Source organism: Camelus ferus, chromosome 18, assembly GCF_009834535.1.
Source record: "Camelus ferus isolate YT-003-E chromosome 18, BCGSAC_Cfer_1.0, whole genome shotgun sequence".
NCBI lineage: Eukaryota > Metazoa > Chordata > Mammalia > Artiodactyla > Camelidae > Camelus > Camelus ferus.
In genome coordinates, this window is record NC_045713.1 from 25,416,613 (window position 1) to 25,432,322 (window position 15,710).

A 15,710-nucleotide genomic window follows, 5' to 3' on the forward strand; every position below is an offset into this window, starting at 1 on the left:
AGATGTCACTGTTAATGGTTGTAGAGCTTTTCTAGATCTGAGGAGATGCAAGAATTTGGGCTCAGAAAACCTCCTGAAAATATCTAACCCTCTGAAGGCGTGTTCCGCCAGTTTTTCCCAGAGCACAGAGCACCCCATGCCTGGTCTCCACCCTGAACTCCTCTCAGGGTCTGTTGAAGGTCAGTGGCTGCAGTGGCCCGTGATGTAATCCTTGTAGAGGTGGCTGGTGAGTGCCAGTTTTTAGCTGGCAGTTACAAGAGGAGACCCTCAAGTCATAAGGTTGCAGATGCCATCTGCCAGCAGACACAGCTTTGAAAATGTGCAGTGACATCCTGAGTATGATACAGCCCAGAAGATTAAGAGTTCTCAGCAATACAGGAAGATAGCCAAAATCACACCCACAGTGGCCACCCAATTCCACCCTGGACATCTGAACCACAGCCACTCCCTTCTGACCTTCAGCTGCATTCTCCTCCTTAAGGCCAAAGCAGATGTATTAATGCATGTCCAAAAGGCCATAAGGCAGGCCGCTCTGGTCAGTAAAGCTTAAGTCAAACCATGCATAAGCCAGAATGACTTCCCCATACCTCACTATGTGTAGATTTTTCCATCATTTCCCCATTTGATTACAAACCTCTCAGTAGAAAGCATGGGTGATCAAAATACCTGTCTGTGGGTGCTGGGGTGCTGGCTCTGGCCCCAGGTTCAGGTCGTGTCCCTCGGTGCCAGGCCTCCTTTGTATCTGCCTAGTTATCCATGGGGCGGGGGTGGGGGAGACTAATCTGATATCATGAACAGGCTCAGAGGTGTGTTAACGGGGAAGCACTTTATAGACCATACATTTTATCACTTATATCCAACTGTTACACAAGCGTCATACGTGTGCTTTTAGCAAATGGCTTAGAACGTTGTTATCCATCGTGAGTAGTTATGCTCTGACAGCTCCATTGGAGCATTCTCTTTCTATCCTAAATTTCAGGGACAATACTGATAGGGAGACAAACATTTGGTAAACAGGTCAATTTAAAACGTAGATCAAAAGCCAATGATATTTCACTCACTTTTTTTGGGGGGGGTGGTGGATTATGCTTGTTTGTTTTAGTGGAGGTACTGGGGATTGAACCCAGGCCCTCACGCATGCCATGCATGCTAGGCATGTACTCCACCACTGATCTGTACCCTCCCCCAAAGCCAGTAATATTTCAGACAACCAAAAAATTGTAACCGTATTCATCAGTTCACTCAATCCTAGGCAGTCAGACCCTTTCACCTACAGCTTTATGAAATCAGTGTCTTCCCTAGACTCTGTAAATATCTTGCCCAGTTTGGGAGCATGATCCCAAAGAAACCAGTTCCTGTCAAAAAGCACCCCCCCCCACAGCCCACCCCCATGAATCCTGAAAACTAAGTCCTGCAAAGCATCAGCCCAACTGTCCACAAGTGACATAAGACCCAAAAAGTCATGGCAGAAGACCCCATCACAGTGCCCCCGACAGAGCTCCGTCAAGTCGCTGTGACAGGTGGCCCTCCAAGACAACCACCAGAGTCATGACTGACAGCAGTATACCAGGACACACCCACACCCCAGAAACTCTACACAACTCCGAGAATATCCATGTTAACACCACTTATCCATAACGTATAACCTGGGACAGCTTATCACTCATTTGACAATGTGTCCATGTAATTTAACATTCCAACCAATCCTAGTTAGTTTAGTATTTTTCTCTGAGGTGTCTCAGGGGCCCTCTGAAGCACCCCAAAGTTAGCTGAAGCCAAAAGTACTTTAACTAGAATTTGATAGGAAGTTTGTCAAAAATATCAAGGGGTTTCACACAATCTGTCATCAGAAGCACTCTAAGTAAACTTATCGTACAACAGAGAGGAACTAAAATCCAGTCCTGCCCCAGCCTACTTTTAACAGCAAAATCCATTTACCTAATTAAGTGTAATCTAATTTCAGCCTGACCATGCACAGAACTCCTTTTTTAGGGCTTCCTTTCCACAAACCCTCCAAAACCTTCTGTATCCACATTAGTCTGTCCCCTATATTTTCTCCCATCCAGAAATAACCAGCTCCCTTAACAAAATGCCACTCCATTTCTCACACCTTTCTCACTCAAAACATATATCCTATTTTCCTACTGTACGCTGGCATGTTTCCCTTATTATTTTCAGCAATGACATGTTTAAATTAGAATCCTCAATTTCTCAAAAAAAAAACTTAATTTCTAATGAAAACCAAGAAGCAAGCAACTATGAACTGTTCCCTCCATTCACTTCCAATAACTTCCTAAGCTTTATTCCCAATCACTTGACAATTTTAAGTAATTTAACTTACCAATAAGTCTAGTTAGCTTAATCTCTCTCTTTTGGATGTTTCAAGGGCCCTCTGAAGCATCCCAAAGTTAGCTGAAGGTCAAAAGAACTTTAATCAAAATTTGAAATTTGGGAAGCTTGTTGAAGTTTCAAAACACTTGCTCAGATAAAATCATAGGTCACCGTGAAATGCTTACTCGACCAAAGTGACAGAGGCTTCAAAGCACAGACACACAATCTGTTCCGTAAGAAACTGTTTTCTTGACATAGAGAATCAAACCCCAGCCTTGTACCAGCTTGCTTTTAACAACAATCCTTTTGTCAATCCTGACCATACACAAAATTCTTTTCTCAGGATTCCTTCTCCACAAACCTATCACTTTCTGTATCATATTTTATCCCTTAATTCTCTCCTCTAGAAACTACCAACTCTAAGTAACGAGGTGTAATTTCATCCTTTATACCTTCTTTTGCTGAAGACATACACTCTGTTTTTCTACTGTATACCAAAATGTTTTCTTCATTTGTAGTAGCTTTAATTATATATTTAAATTAGAACAGTTAACTCTTAAAATCCTTAATTTCCAGTGAAAACTAGGCAATAATCAATTATGAACTGTCTTCTATATTAGCATTATGTAGGTTGACAAACAAATACCAATAATAATTTCTAAAACCATGTGCTTTCTTATAGAAAATCTTAGGGTGGCACTAAGCATATTTATTAGTAGTTACAAATACCTTTAGCTTCTCTGTAAAGGGAAGCCAATGTTAACTAATGTTTTAGTATCTTTATTTGGGAATGACCTAGTTATTTAATAAAACTCTCATCATTTAACTTAATTTAGCACAACTCTAGAATTTTAAGATACCAGATATTTGCAGAGATTATTTTAAGCAGACATTCCTAAGATACATTTTAAATCATTTATCTAAAAGCTCTTATCTCATTTGCGTTTAATTTACTAAGAATTTTATCACAGCAAATTAGTTTTTTTGACAAAATCTGCAGATATAACAAGACCTTAATTGACTTTCATTAAACCTAAGCACAGTAAAAGTATTATACTTAATATTGATGACTCTAAAGACAGGTCTATATTAATTAGATCAACAAACAAACTAAACTTAATACCAGGTATTAACTTAATATTGAATATTTCTCAGTTCATGTGAACCTGAAAGTCAATTTGGCCAGTTTTGATTTTAGAAATAATTTAATTTGTAAGTGCTTACTTTTAAGTCAATTAAGTAGAGCTCTTTTATAAATTTAATTTTGATATTTCTTAGGGGTAGAGACATCTCACATCTATAATATGTACACAGACATATAAACAGACAAAACAGATCTTATAACTTCACTTCAAAACTTAGTTATGAATTAGGTATTACAATATAAATTTACTGCTTATAAATAACAGTTGGAATAAATTGAATTTGCTTGCATAAATCACTAAGGCTTAATATTTATGGAAAAGACACAAGATTAATATTTGTCCTTGCTGGAGAGGGTGTGGAGAAAAGGGAGCCCTCCCACACTGTTGGTGGGAATGCAGTTTGGTGCATCCATTGCAGAAAACAGTATGGAGATGCCTCAAAAGACTCAAAATAGACTTACCATATGACCAGCAATCCCACTCCTGGGCATATATCAGGAGAAAAATATAATTCAAAAAGACACCTGCACCCCAGTGTTCACAGCAGCACTATTTACAATAGCCAAGGCATGGAAACAACCAAAATGTCCATCGACAGATGACTGGATAAAGAAGTTGTGGTATATTTATACAATGGAATACTACTCAAGCCATTTGAAAAATGATAAAGTAATGCCATTTGCAGCAACATGGATGGCCCTGAAGAATGTCATTCTAAGTGAAGTAAGCCAGAAAGAGAAAGACCAGTACCATGTGTTATCAGTTATATGTAGAATCTAAAAAAAGAGAAATGAACTTATTTATAAAACAGAATCAGACTCACAGACATAGAAAACAAACTTATGGTTACCAGGGGATAAGGGGGTGGGAAGGGATAAACAGGGAGTTCCAGATTTGTAGTACTGACTAATGTATATAAAATAGATAATCAAGTTTATACTATATAGCACAGGGAACTATATTCAGTATCTTGTAATAGCTTATGGTGAAAAAGAATATGAAAATGAATACATGTATATTCATGTCTGACTGAAGCACTGTGCTGTACACCAGAAATTGGCACAACATTGTAAACTGACTATACCTCAATTAAAAAAAAAAAAGATTTGTATTTGTCCTTGATAAGGTCTGAAGGACTTGTCAGCATGTTGAGGTTTTTTGTTTTTTTTTTTTTTAATAGCCTATTTTTAGAGCAGTTTCAGGTTTACAGCAGAATTGAGCAGAAAATACAGAGTTCCCACGTAGCCCTCCCCACCCACACATACACACTCCCCTACCCTCAACATCCCTCATCAGTGTGGCATCTTTGGTACAATCAATGAACCAACATGGACACATTATTATCAACCAAAGTCCATAGTTTACATTAGGGTTCCCTCTTGATGCTGTAGATTCTGTGGGCTTTGACAAATGCATAATGACATGGAGCCACCACTATAGTATCACGCAGAACAATTTCATCACCCTAGAAACCCCTTGTGCTCTATCTGTTCTTCCCTCCCTCCCTCCCCACCTCTCCCCAAACCCCTGGAAACCATGGTCTTTTTATTGTTTCTGTAGCTGTGCCTTTTCCAGAAGGTCATTTGGTTGGACTCGTACAGTTTGTAGCCTTTTCAGACTGGCTTCCTTCATTTAGTAATGTGTCTTTCAAGTTTCTTCAGAATGTTGAGTTTTAAAATGCACCCAGTTTTTTGTTTTCAAGTTTTACCTCATTGAGCTCATCAGGCCTGTCTCCGGCTGTTTGCTGTATTTACATTTCTGATTGTCTTGACAAAGACAGTTGGTTTTAGTTCCCCAAAGAACTGGTCTGTCACCTAGGTTCAACTACACCTTTTTTAATTTGCTTTTTTGTATCAGTGAGATTTCTAAATAAAGAGTTTTATGTTTTAAAACTTTAGGGTTCAAGGGGAAGGGTATAGCTTAAGTGGTAGAGTGCATACTTAGCATGCATGAGGTCCTGGATTCAGTTCCTAGTACCTCCATTAAAAGTAAATAAATAAACCAAATTACCTCCCCTCCCCCCCCCAAAAAAAAACTAAAAAAAAAAAAAAAGTTAGGGTTTAGTTTATCTTGTCTTCAAAGGCTTGCATAAGGCATTTAATAAAGTCCCTCTTTCTTGAGTTTACAAGTTAAACCCAGAGCAAATCTCTATTATTCTTATTAGCCCCTGAAGATCAGTTTTTAGTTCTACTTTATATTGTACAGCTGGGTAACCCTATTGGTTTTCTTTAGTATGTTTTAATTGATATTTCCTGAGGGACAGGTTTATGTGCCCAGCCTTATAATACCAAGCAGGGGAAGTATTCCCCACTGAAACATGTCTATCCCACAACGTAATTAAGCAAAAGAGGTTTATATAAAGCCCATTTAAATATACCAATTTTTATAAACTTTTATCTCAATTGTGTAAACTCTTACACCTTTTAGTTTTTATTAGTTTTCAATCAATAAGTCTTGTTTTAGAAGAGTCCTAGAAGCCTTTTTTTTTTTTTTTTCTTTTATCTCTTGTCCATTTTATCTAATTTTATAGAAAAATCTCTGGGATCCCCAGGGGAGTTTGAGCCAAGGGACTTAGGCCCTTGTCAATCTTTAAATCTGATTAATTGGTTTAACTGTTGCTCCAATTGTTGGTCAAGTATCTCAGTGTACATTTTTCTTTTCCAGCCCTATAAATATATGTATTTTAACCTGGGGTAAAGAGAGTGGGCTTTTTGAACTTTAATATTGGGGACCCATAGGGGGTCCCTTAGGCCTTTTTAACCTTATGTACTGTAGTATCAAAACCTTGTAATTTAATCAATAAATGTCTTTTATTTATCCCATTTTAAATAACCATCTGGAAAATGTTTATACATTTGGGATAAATCCCTTATAGATTTTTTTTTTTACCTTAAGAAAAAAAAAATCTTTTTTCTACAGTCTTTTTCCAGTTACTCAACCTAATAAACATGAATTATTCTAATGTTTTTATTAGCATCTGCAAAACCCATTGAGGGGAAGGGGAGAACACAAAGAAAGCTTTCCAAACTGCTGCTGCTGTTGTTTTAAACTAAGGGAGTTCTTAGGGTAACCATTAGATATATTTTTTTTCCACCTTTAAATCTGATTGATTTTTATAGGTACCAATAAAATAGCTATTTATAATGAGAGCTCTCTAAAATTTTACCAATTTAGAAGTTTCTCCAGTTTAAAGGATCCATCATCTGGTCATCAATGAGAGATATGTTAGTAGTGATTTTAAACCAATAAGACAAAGAGACTTCCCCACAAAAGAGTAGGGGATTCAAACGTTTATTTTCCCCAAAAAAGTAAAGGCCTTCGTGGTCCAGGCTGATGCAAAATGCCTCAGAACTGGTACAAAGGATTGCTCAGAATCCCAGTCTCTTTGCATGGCTGCCATATGTGTACCATATTTGTATCTTCTGGATGGCAGAGACCAAGTTTTTTTAAACACACACACACACACACACAAAACACCCAGAAAAAGATAAAACATTTGCATTTCAAGGGCCCAGGAAGAGAAATGCAAATTAACTGTATATGCAATAAAAGAGCCCTGGCTTAGTTACTTTCAGGGTGAGATTTTCTTTAATTCCCAACTAAGTTGTAAGTTTTATACATACGTAAACCTGGCTGGGGTATTAGTTGGAGGCTGGCAATCTGTCATCCTCTTTCTTTTGTTTTAAAAGTTTATTCTCCATTCTACGGCCAGTTTGTCAGAATAAAGTCACTAGTGGGTTTCTCTACAGGGACAGCTGCACGGCATGAGGCCTTTGCCTCCACCCCTCCTGCCAGTTCCTCAGTCACCTGAGAACGCCTTGCTGGCGAGGAGGAGGGTCCCATCTTTGGAGCCAGATGGCTCTCATAAGACTTCAGTTTTATTTCGAAAAACTATTAAGGTAGCCAATTCAAGGAAAATGACAGGCCAGACTTCCCCCTAAGTACCCAGACCAACCCTACTCAGTGTTTTGTTTTGTTTTTTCCCTTTTAACTTCTGTTTTTAAGAAACATGTAACTGTTCTTTTAATTACAAAAGTAACAAAGGAGTACATTTTTAAATAATTCACATAGGTTAAGTAATAAGTGTAGGATGTAAAAAATAAAAATATTTGACACCTTTCCATGCCCCTTCCCAAATGCCCTCCTGAAAGTCACCAATATAAGGCTGTTTCCTTCTGCTGGGCAGACAATCAGTTGTCCCGCATACCCATACTCTTTTTTCCCCAACATTTTAAATCAACTGTACTTCAGTGAAAAAGCAAACAACAACCAACCCATTTAAAATACGGGCAGAAGAACTGAACAGACATTTTTCCAAATAGGAAATGCAGATGGCCAACAGAAGCAGGAAAAAGTTGCTCAGCATCACTAATATCAGGGAAATGCAAATCAAAACACAATGAGACACCATCTCACAGCTGTCAGAATGGCCATCCTCAAAAAGAACGCAGATACCAAATGTTGGCGAGGGTATGGGGGAAAGGGAACCCTTGCACACTGTGGGTGGGATGTAAATTGGTGCAGCCACCATGGAAAACAATATAGAGGTTTCTCAAAAACCTAAGAACAGAACCACCATATGGCCCAGCAATTCCACTGCTGGGCATATATCCAAGAAAAACAAAAACATTAATTCAAAAAGATACATATACCCTGCTATTAACAAGCAACGGTGTTTATAACTGCCAAGATAGGATAAATGCACATGAATGGATAAAGAAGATGTAGCATATACTTGTAATAGAATACAACTCACCCACAAAAAAGAAGGATATTTTGCCATTTGTGGCCCTCCATTCATTGTTTTTTTTCCCCCCACTTCAAAAACCAGAACTTTATAACTGGCATAAACATTTCCATTGCATCAAAAACAAAATACCTAGAAATAAACTTAACCAAGGAGGTTACCTATACTCTGAAAACTGTAAAACACCAATGAAGGAAATCAAGGATGATATAAATGGAAAGATTTCTTGTGCTCCTGCATTGGAAGAATCAACGTTATCAAAATGGCCGTGCTACCCAAAGCAATCTACAGATCCAGTGCAACCCCCTGTCAAAATGCTCATGACATTTTCCACAGAACTAGAACAAACAATGCCAAAATTTATATGGAACCATAAAAGACCCCTGATTGCCAAAGCAATCTTTTGTGGGTCTTTTTTTCTCTCTCTTTTTTTTTATTCTCTTTTCTTATGGTTTGATGACTAGAGAAATTCCTTTTAACATTTGTTGTTAAGCTGACTTTGGTGGTGCTGAATTCTTTTAGCTTTTGTTTATCTGTGGCTTTTGATTTCTCCATCAAATCTGAATGAGAGCCTTGCTGGAAAGAGTATTCTTGGTTGTAAATTTTTCCCTTTCATCATTTTAAATGTATCGTGCCACTCCCTTCTGGCCTGTAGAGTTTCTGCTGAAAAATCAGCTGATAACCTTATGGGAGTTCCCTTGTATGTTGTTTGTTGCTTTTCTTTTGCTAATTTTAATATTTTCTCTTTATCCTTAATTTTTGTCAATTTGATGACTGTGTGCCTTTGGGTTGATCCTGTGTGGAACTCTCTGCGCTCCCTGGACTTGGATGACTGTTTTCCTTCACAGCTGGGGAAGTTTTCCGTTATTACCTACTCAGTGTAGGTAATAAACAAAATCTTCACAGTCTTTCAACTGAGGATAAAACCACTTAGTGTCTAAACTGAATAAAATCTTCCCAGTGGCTTTCACAGAGGATAATCCAGGTATCTCTTCTTGAAACTAAGTTTCAAGGATAACCTATTCCTCCAGAGAGAAATTTAATGCCACTGAATAAAACTTAGGATCATCAACCAATAACAGGAGATCCTAGAACCAGGAGAGACTCACCCAAATTCGTCTGGACTCCCCGAGGAGGCGGATGGGCCCAAGAGGGAGTCTGCTGGTACCGAGGCTCTGGACCCTCTTAGAGTTCAGGCAAAGGAGAGGAGTCTGCTCTGGGTCCCATCTGGTCGCCAAAACTATCAATTGAAATAAATGCACAACCTAAAAGTTGAGCATTGCGTTTTATTTGACGGACATTTCTGAGGACTCAAACCCCTTCGAGCCTGGGATGACAGCCTCTCAGATGGCTCTGAGGGGCTGCTCCACAGAGGCAGGGAGAAGCCATGTATAGGAGTTTTTACAACAAAGACCAGATAGTCGGAACATTATAAGATTACTGTTTACTAAAGAAAACCAGACATCTCAAGTTAAAGAATTTAGCACTTTTCTATGTATGGGAAGGCACAAAGATTTGGGCTTACTGAAATCATTCCTTTGCTACCCACCTAAGTCTCTAGGGCCAGTGTCCGGTCCTTTCACGTCCTGCTGCCTGCTTGCCCGCATCGTGAGCTCGCTGGGGGCGGGGAGGGGGGCAGCGGCTGATGAATTCACACCCTCATACCCTCGGCATTCTTTGTTTACGGTTATGGCTTGCAGTATTTTTTGTTCACAATACTTAGAAGTATTTAACTTGTAAGCCCTTACTTTTAGATCAGTTAAATAGAGCTCATTTACAGGTTAATTTTTCACGTAAAGATAGAACCAGAGATCTCACAGCTTCTTCACTTGAGTTTTAAAAACTTTTTTCCCAGGGGGCAGGGGGCTATGTCTTAGAGGTAGACTGTGTGCTTAGCATGCACGAGGTCCTGGGTTCAATTCCCAGTACCTCCATCAGAACATACGTAAATAAGCCTAATTACCCGCCTACAAATAATAAAATTTTTTTAAGTTAAAAAAATAAAAATAATAAATGAAAAATAAAAATGAAAACTTTTTCCCCTTGAGAGTCCAGGTAGCTCATTTATATCTCAAAGGCACAGGAAGAGGAATGCAGCTTCCTCCTCTGCTTTTACAAAACGCAATCATCTTGGCTATTTTTAGGGACTTTTTTTTTTTCAGTTCCCAAATATCCACTAGACAATAACATGTATCTATATATCATGTGCTTACATTCACACACCTCACTTTCGGCAGAACCTAGACACCCACTCACACATCCCCAAGATAAAAGCCAAATTGCAGAAGGTCCACTAGCATAATAGCAGAGCCATTGCGGGCCATCGTTCCCCAGATCTTAGGCAGTACTGAGCCCACGCAGTGTTACTCTACAAAATAGCGTTTTCTTTTATTTGTGGGAGCAGGTGAAGCCAAAGCAATAGGGAAGGATACCCTAGTGTCATCACACATGAGCACCAAGGACATCTCACCCCCCCAGTGCTGGTCCTGACAGACAACAAACATGGTTCCACAGACAGAAGATCAGAGGAGGTGAGGCCCAGAATTTCCACTTCCACTCCCAGATGGAGACTTCGAAAGTGGCGTGAGTCCTGAAAGAGAATGGACTCAGAGTGAGCCTGGAATGGTTCACTTCCCAGAAGGGAACAGGCCCAGGTGGAGCGGATAGAATTTCCCATCGTGCACAAGCCGGAGCGGCTCACCCCAAAACGATACACACAAAAACACAAACAACAAATAAGCTAAGGTCTCACAGGCAGAAAATCAGAGGAAGGTTTAGTCTAAAACTTCCACTTTCAGATGGAGGCCTCCAAACAGAAGGGCCCAGCTCTCAAAAGAGAACAGACCCAGCGTGGCTCACTTCCCAGTGGGAATGAGCCCAGATGGAGTAGAGAGAATGCCCAGCCTGCACAAGCTGGAGCCACTCACCCTGAGGCCACACTGAAGGTGGACGGGAGCTCCAGACGTTTCTCGGCTCCAAACAGCCTTGGGCCAGCGCCTGTTGGGGAGTCCTCCCGTTGCCTGGAGGGAGGCGAGCTCAGGCAGCTGCTGGGACCCAGGGAAGGGGCTGCCCCAGGCTGGGGTCGACCCGCCACAAGCGCAGACTCCTAGGCTGGTTTCACGAGAATTGTTACGGAATGCAAGCTCATGTGCCCCGCACATGAGGCCAAAAAATACTGAAATGTTGGGAGTCTGGAGCAGAGAAAGATCTGCCGCAGGGCCGGGCCAGGAGAACAGCTTGCTCGTGCTCAGAAATCCCAAACTCCCAATGGGTTTCAGCTGAGCCTTTTTAAAAAGGCAAGGTGAGGGCAGGGCATCCCACGGTCTGTAATTACCTGTGCACAATTCTCAGACTGGTTGATTTTAATCAATCCTTAGGCGCCAGAAGGCCTGGGGGCTCCTTGCTCCTGATCAAGTAGTTAATTTCTTCCCTTTGGTGGTGGTTTTTAGCATCTGAAAAACTCAGGACATATGCATGAGATACTATTATCTGGGTACTTCAGAGAGGAGCTACAGCAGAGGACATGGGGGAGGGGTCTAACCCAGGAAGGCCCCACAGGGTCCCGCTCTGTTACAAGATTTGTTGGGTTAATCCATGAGAACTCACGCCTCCCTCCTGAGTTGGTGAGTGATGAGGGAGTGAAAGTGTTGGGTTTTTCTGGACAGAGCAGGAGTTCCTTCTTCCTTCATTAGGTGCTCTGTGCTGCTTTCCACCCACCAAGCTGTTCCTAAGAGAAATCTGACTTTTTAAATGATAAGAATTGATTTCACATGTACTGTATAGGAGCTGCTGGCCATGAACTCAGAGCCATCTAAACGACCAGAATCACAGGATGTAAATTCATGAGGCTGGCAGGCTTCCAAGCACTGGGAAAGCACATTCCCAGATGCACCCCAAGGTGGTGGGCTCCCAACGTGACTCCCCACCCAGCGCACTTGGGCCCCCAGCAACGGGCCCTCTTGAAGTCTTGAACTTCACCTCCGCCTGGGGAAGCCGTCTGCTTGGGGCATGGGTGGTTCTTATAAAGATGAAAGCCGCAGTCCTTTCAGGTGTCAGTCCTTTAGAAGGATGTCAGGCTTTCCACTTTCTCCATATCAGCTTCGTGCTTTGTGCTTTACGAGAAAAACCCATTTTCTCTGCAGTTATTTTCATCATATGTTAAACCAGCTGATTTTTTCCCCAAGACTTTGAGTTAGACTGCTTATCCAGTCTGATGAGGAAAACATAGGAAATTCCATGAGAAGAAAAGCAGGGGCTTTCCTGCAGGGCTAGGTGTGGTGGGAAGGCTGAGTCCAGTGGGACTGGGGCGGGAGGTGCAGCACAGACTGGGGGATGCGCAGGGACAGGACCACCACCCTCCAGCCGCACAGACTGGGGGACCACAGTGACAGGACTACCACCCTCCAGCCACACAGACTGGGGGACCTGCAGGGACAGGACCACCCGCCCCTACCCCCAGCAGCATGGCTGGTGAAGTAATTTGTGAAAAGACTGGGAAGCCACACTAGCCAAGCGCCGATGCTGATCCCAGGACTGGTCATTGACTAACTGCCCTGGTGTTTAGGGCATGGTTCCACCATCATCCTCATTTCAGGGATGCGGAGCCACCCACAACACTCCTCTCATCAGTGCTAGAACCAGGGTCTAAACCCAGGCCACTGGCTCAGACCCCAGCCACATGGGGCTATGTAAACTTAAATGAATCAAACTCAGATAATCTCAGTTCCTCTGTCAGCTCAGGGATAGACCGTGTCCATCGTCCCCGAAAGTTCCGAGCGCTGCTCTGGACCATCTGCCCTACCACAGTCCCCTGTGACGTTAGAAAAGTCTGGGCACAGTTCAGGCAAATTGATGGCAGTGAGACTTCTGTCACCCCCTGTGCTTGCTTGCTTTATAGACAAATAAGCCTTTAGACAGATCTTCCCGGGAACATCGTGATTTCTTGCATTAGGCATAATTACATGTTCCAACGTGAAATTGCAGTTCAAGGAAAGGTGAGAAACCCTTTCTGGGTAATGAATGGCAGTACTCATGTTCTTTCTCTTCTGGAAACTGAGAAAAAGGTAACTGAAGACATCTCCCTGCCCAGTCAAATCGCAAAGTCCTTGTTTCTCCCGGGGTCACAGCAGCCACGGCCTGGGATAAACCGGGTAGCACCTGCATCCGCTTTGTGTCTGTGTCTCACAGGGCGGGAACGACCACGAGATCTTCACAGACCCCAGGACGGTGGGCTACACCGTGACGGCGCCCGACGACACGCGCAGGATCTGCCAGGAGCTCTTCTGCTGACGGTCCCTTCCGCCGGGGAAGCGGGCGCATCCCGGTGGCGAGGTGCCCCCCCACGCCTATCCCCAGCCACCTTGCAGGCATCACTACAGCCCTCCAGCGGCGGGGGGGGGGTGGCCCTCCACCTCCGGAAGCAGTGGGAAGGGAGAAAAGGCTTGTTAAGAAGGGTTCAAAGGACTCCCTCCTGCAAAGGACTTTATCTCAGACTCCGCCACCCCCAACCCTATCCCTCACCCCACCCTCTGCTGCCCTGATATGTGCAATCACAGTCCACCTGGGTTTTTTCTATTTTTCTATTTTTAAACTTCCCCATCATTCTAAAAAGAGCCAGTGTGCTCATGGGTATTGTGGAAAATCTAACAAGTATCAATGTTTGACCTCCGGCCTCAGTACCAGAAAGGGGGCTTTGGTGATGAGAAAGGACAGGACGTTTACAACTATCGGACCCCAGGGCAGAAGGTTCAAAATTGTTCTGGAAATGAGGCTCCCAACGAGTGTCAGCTGGGTGGGGGCTTTGAAACACGGCGTCCTGGTCCTGGGGCGGCACTGAGCTAGGTGACCCGTGCTGCCCAGGTGGGGACGGTGGCTGGCCAAGTGAGCGCTGACCCCCAGGGACCCTGCGCCCAGTCGGCCCAGGACGCGGGTTAGCGCTGTATCCACTACACTGAGGAGCTTTCTGGCCATCACGATGGGGCAATGGAACCAGCAAGCCCCATCGAGGACCTGGCACACAGCCCTGCCCTGCTCTGAGGCCAGGTCGGGAGACTAACCCGGGGTGTCACACCCAAAGAACCTCCTCCTCACTGTCCCCAGGGCCTCTTTGCCCTGGTTCCTCAGGGGTCAGTCAGGTAAGAGCCTGCACTACTGCCAGCCTGGGAGCTGCACTGTTTCTATGCAGAGCATTGAATAATAAGCGTGACCCGTAGGCCCTCTGTCACCCAGACTTTGACCCAAGGGTTGGAAGCAGCCGTGGTTGGGCCTGCAACCCTCACTCCTCCCTTCTCCCCTCTGCAAGTTCCTCTTGAAACTGGAAGACAGCTCAGGCCCTTGTCCAGATCACAGAAGAGCTTTCCAAGAAAACGGTTCACACGTCACTTTTCAGCATCTGGAGACAGCAGGACCCACAATCCCTCCAAAGACTGGGGCTGGGGCGGCGTTGGTCCACAGTGTGGCCTCTGCTGGGGTCACGCACCAGAACCTGAATCGGGGTGGGGGGTGCCCTGAACACCCCGCCTCCCTGCCCCCCACCAGGTGTCTTCATCAGAGGACCCTGGTTCCTTCCAAGCACCCCTGCCACCTACTGCACACCAGCCCTGGCGGTCTTAGAATCAGGACACGGGTGAAAGCAAGACGCAGCACCAGGGTGTGAGGTCGGCCCCCTCAGCCACCCCTGCACCTCCCACAGGGGTGACTTCTCAACGGTTCCCAGGACGCGGCCGTCCGGTGGCGTCTGTCTTTGTGAATTTTTACCAATGATACTGTAATAATCTTTCAAAATGAAAAGCAGCAAATTAAAGTGATTTATTGTTTCCTATTTCTCATTCTGGTTCCTGTTGTCTCTTCTGGTTGGTTAAGTGAGCGGCGAAGTTAAAGGTAAACCAGTATTTTCTCAGATCCTGGGAGGAAAACTCAGCCCTTTGGGACCCACGAGCTGCCCTTTCCAACTGGCACAGACCCTTCCTCCACGCTTCTCTGCCCACTGGGGAAGGCGCCAGTGTTCCCTAGACGTTTCCTTAACTTACCATATCACGACAGCTGAGTCTGACACAGTCTTGTCCCAACCTGTGCGACGAGACACACGGCCCACCGTTTCACCGCCCCGCACACGGCTGCCCTGGGCAGGTCCCCCCAGGCCGGCAGGCTGGGCCCCCGCCCCTGCACTGTCAGAGTTCCCCCACCTGCCTCCCACCTCCGCACAACTTCAGACTTCCACCATCCTTCCCTGCTTATGTAGTCCTAGCCCAGTCCACGCTCCCCGGCTCATGTATTCCATCTCTTCTCCATCTCTTCTCCCTTTAGGCATCCCACGGCACCCCCCCACCCAGGGCCTCCCCATCGGGCTCTCTGGTGGGGACATCACGTCACAGCAGCCGAGGAACACGCGTGCAGCGCTGGTGCTTTCCACGAGCTCACAAAGCAGCAGGCTCTATGGTGGGCAGGTAAGCGGAGGCGGCCAAGATTCAGAGCCTTGTCATGCTGCT

At 44.0% G+C, this 15,710-nt stretch overlaps 1 protein-coding gene across 1 annotated transcript in view; it reads left to right on the top strand.

The window, feature by feature from the left end:
* PMM2 (phosphomannomutase 2) overlaps positions 1–13,664 on the top strand; it is a 45,982-nt gene extending 32,318 nt beyond the window's left edge. Inside the window, 1 exon segment of the mRNA XM_006190587.3 lies at positions 13,411–13,664. Coding sequence (XP_006190649.2) covers positions 13,411–13,512 — 102 coding nt within the window. The 3' untranslated portion in view covers positions 13,513–13,664.
* The last annotated feature ends 2,046 nt before the right edge of the window (positions 13,665–15,710 follow it).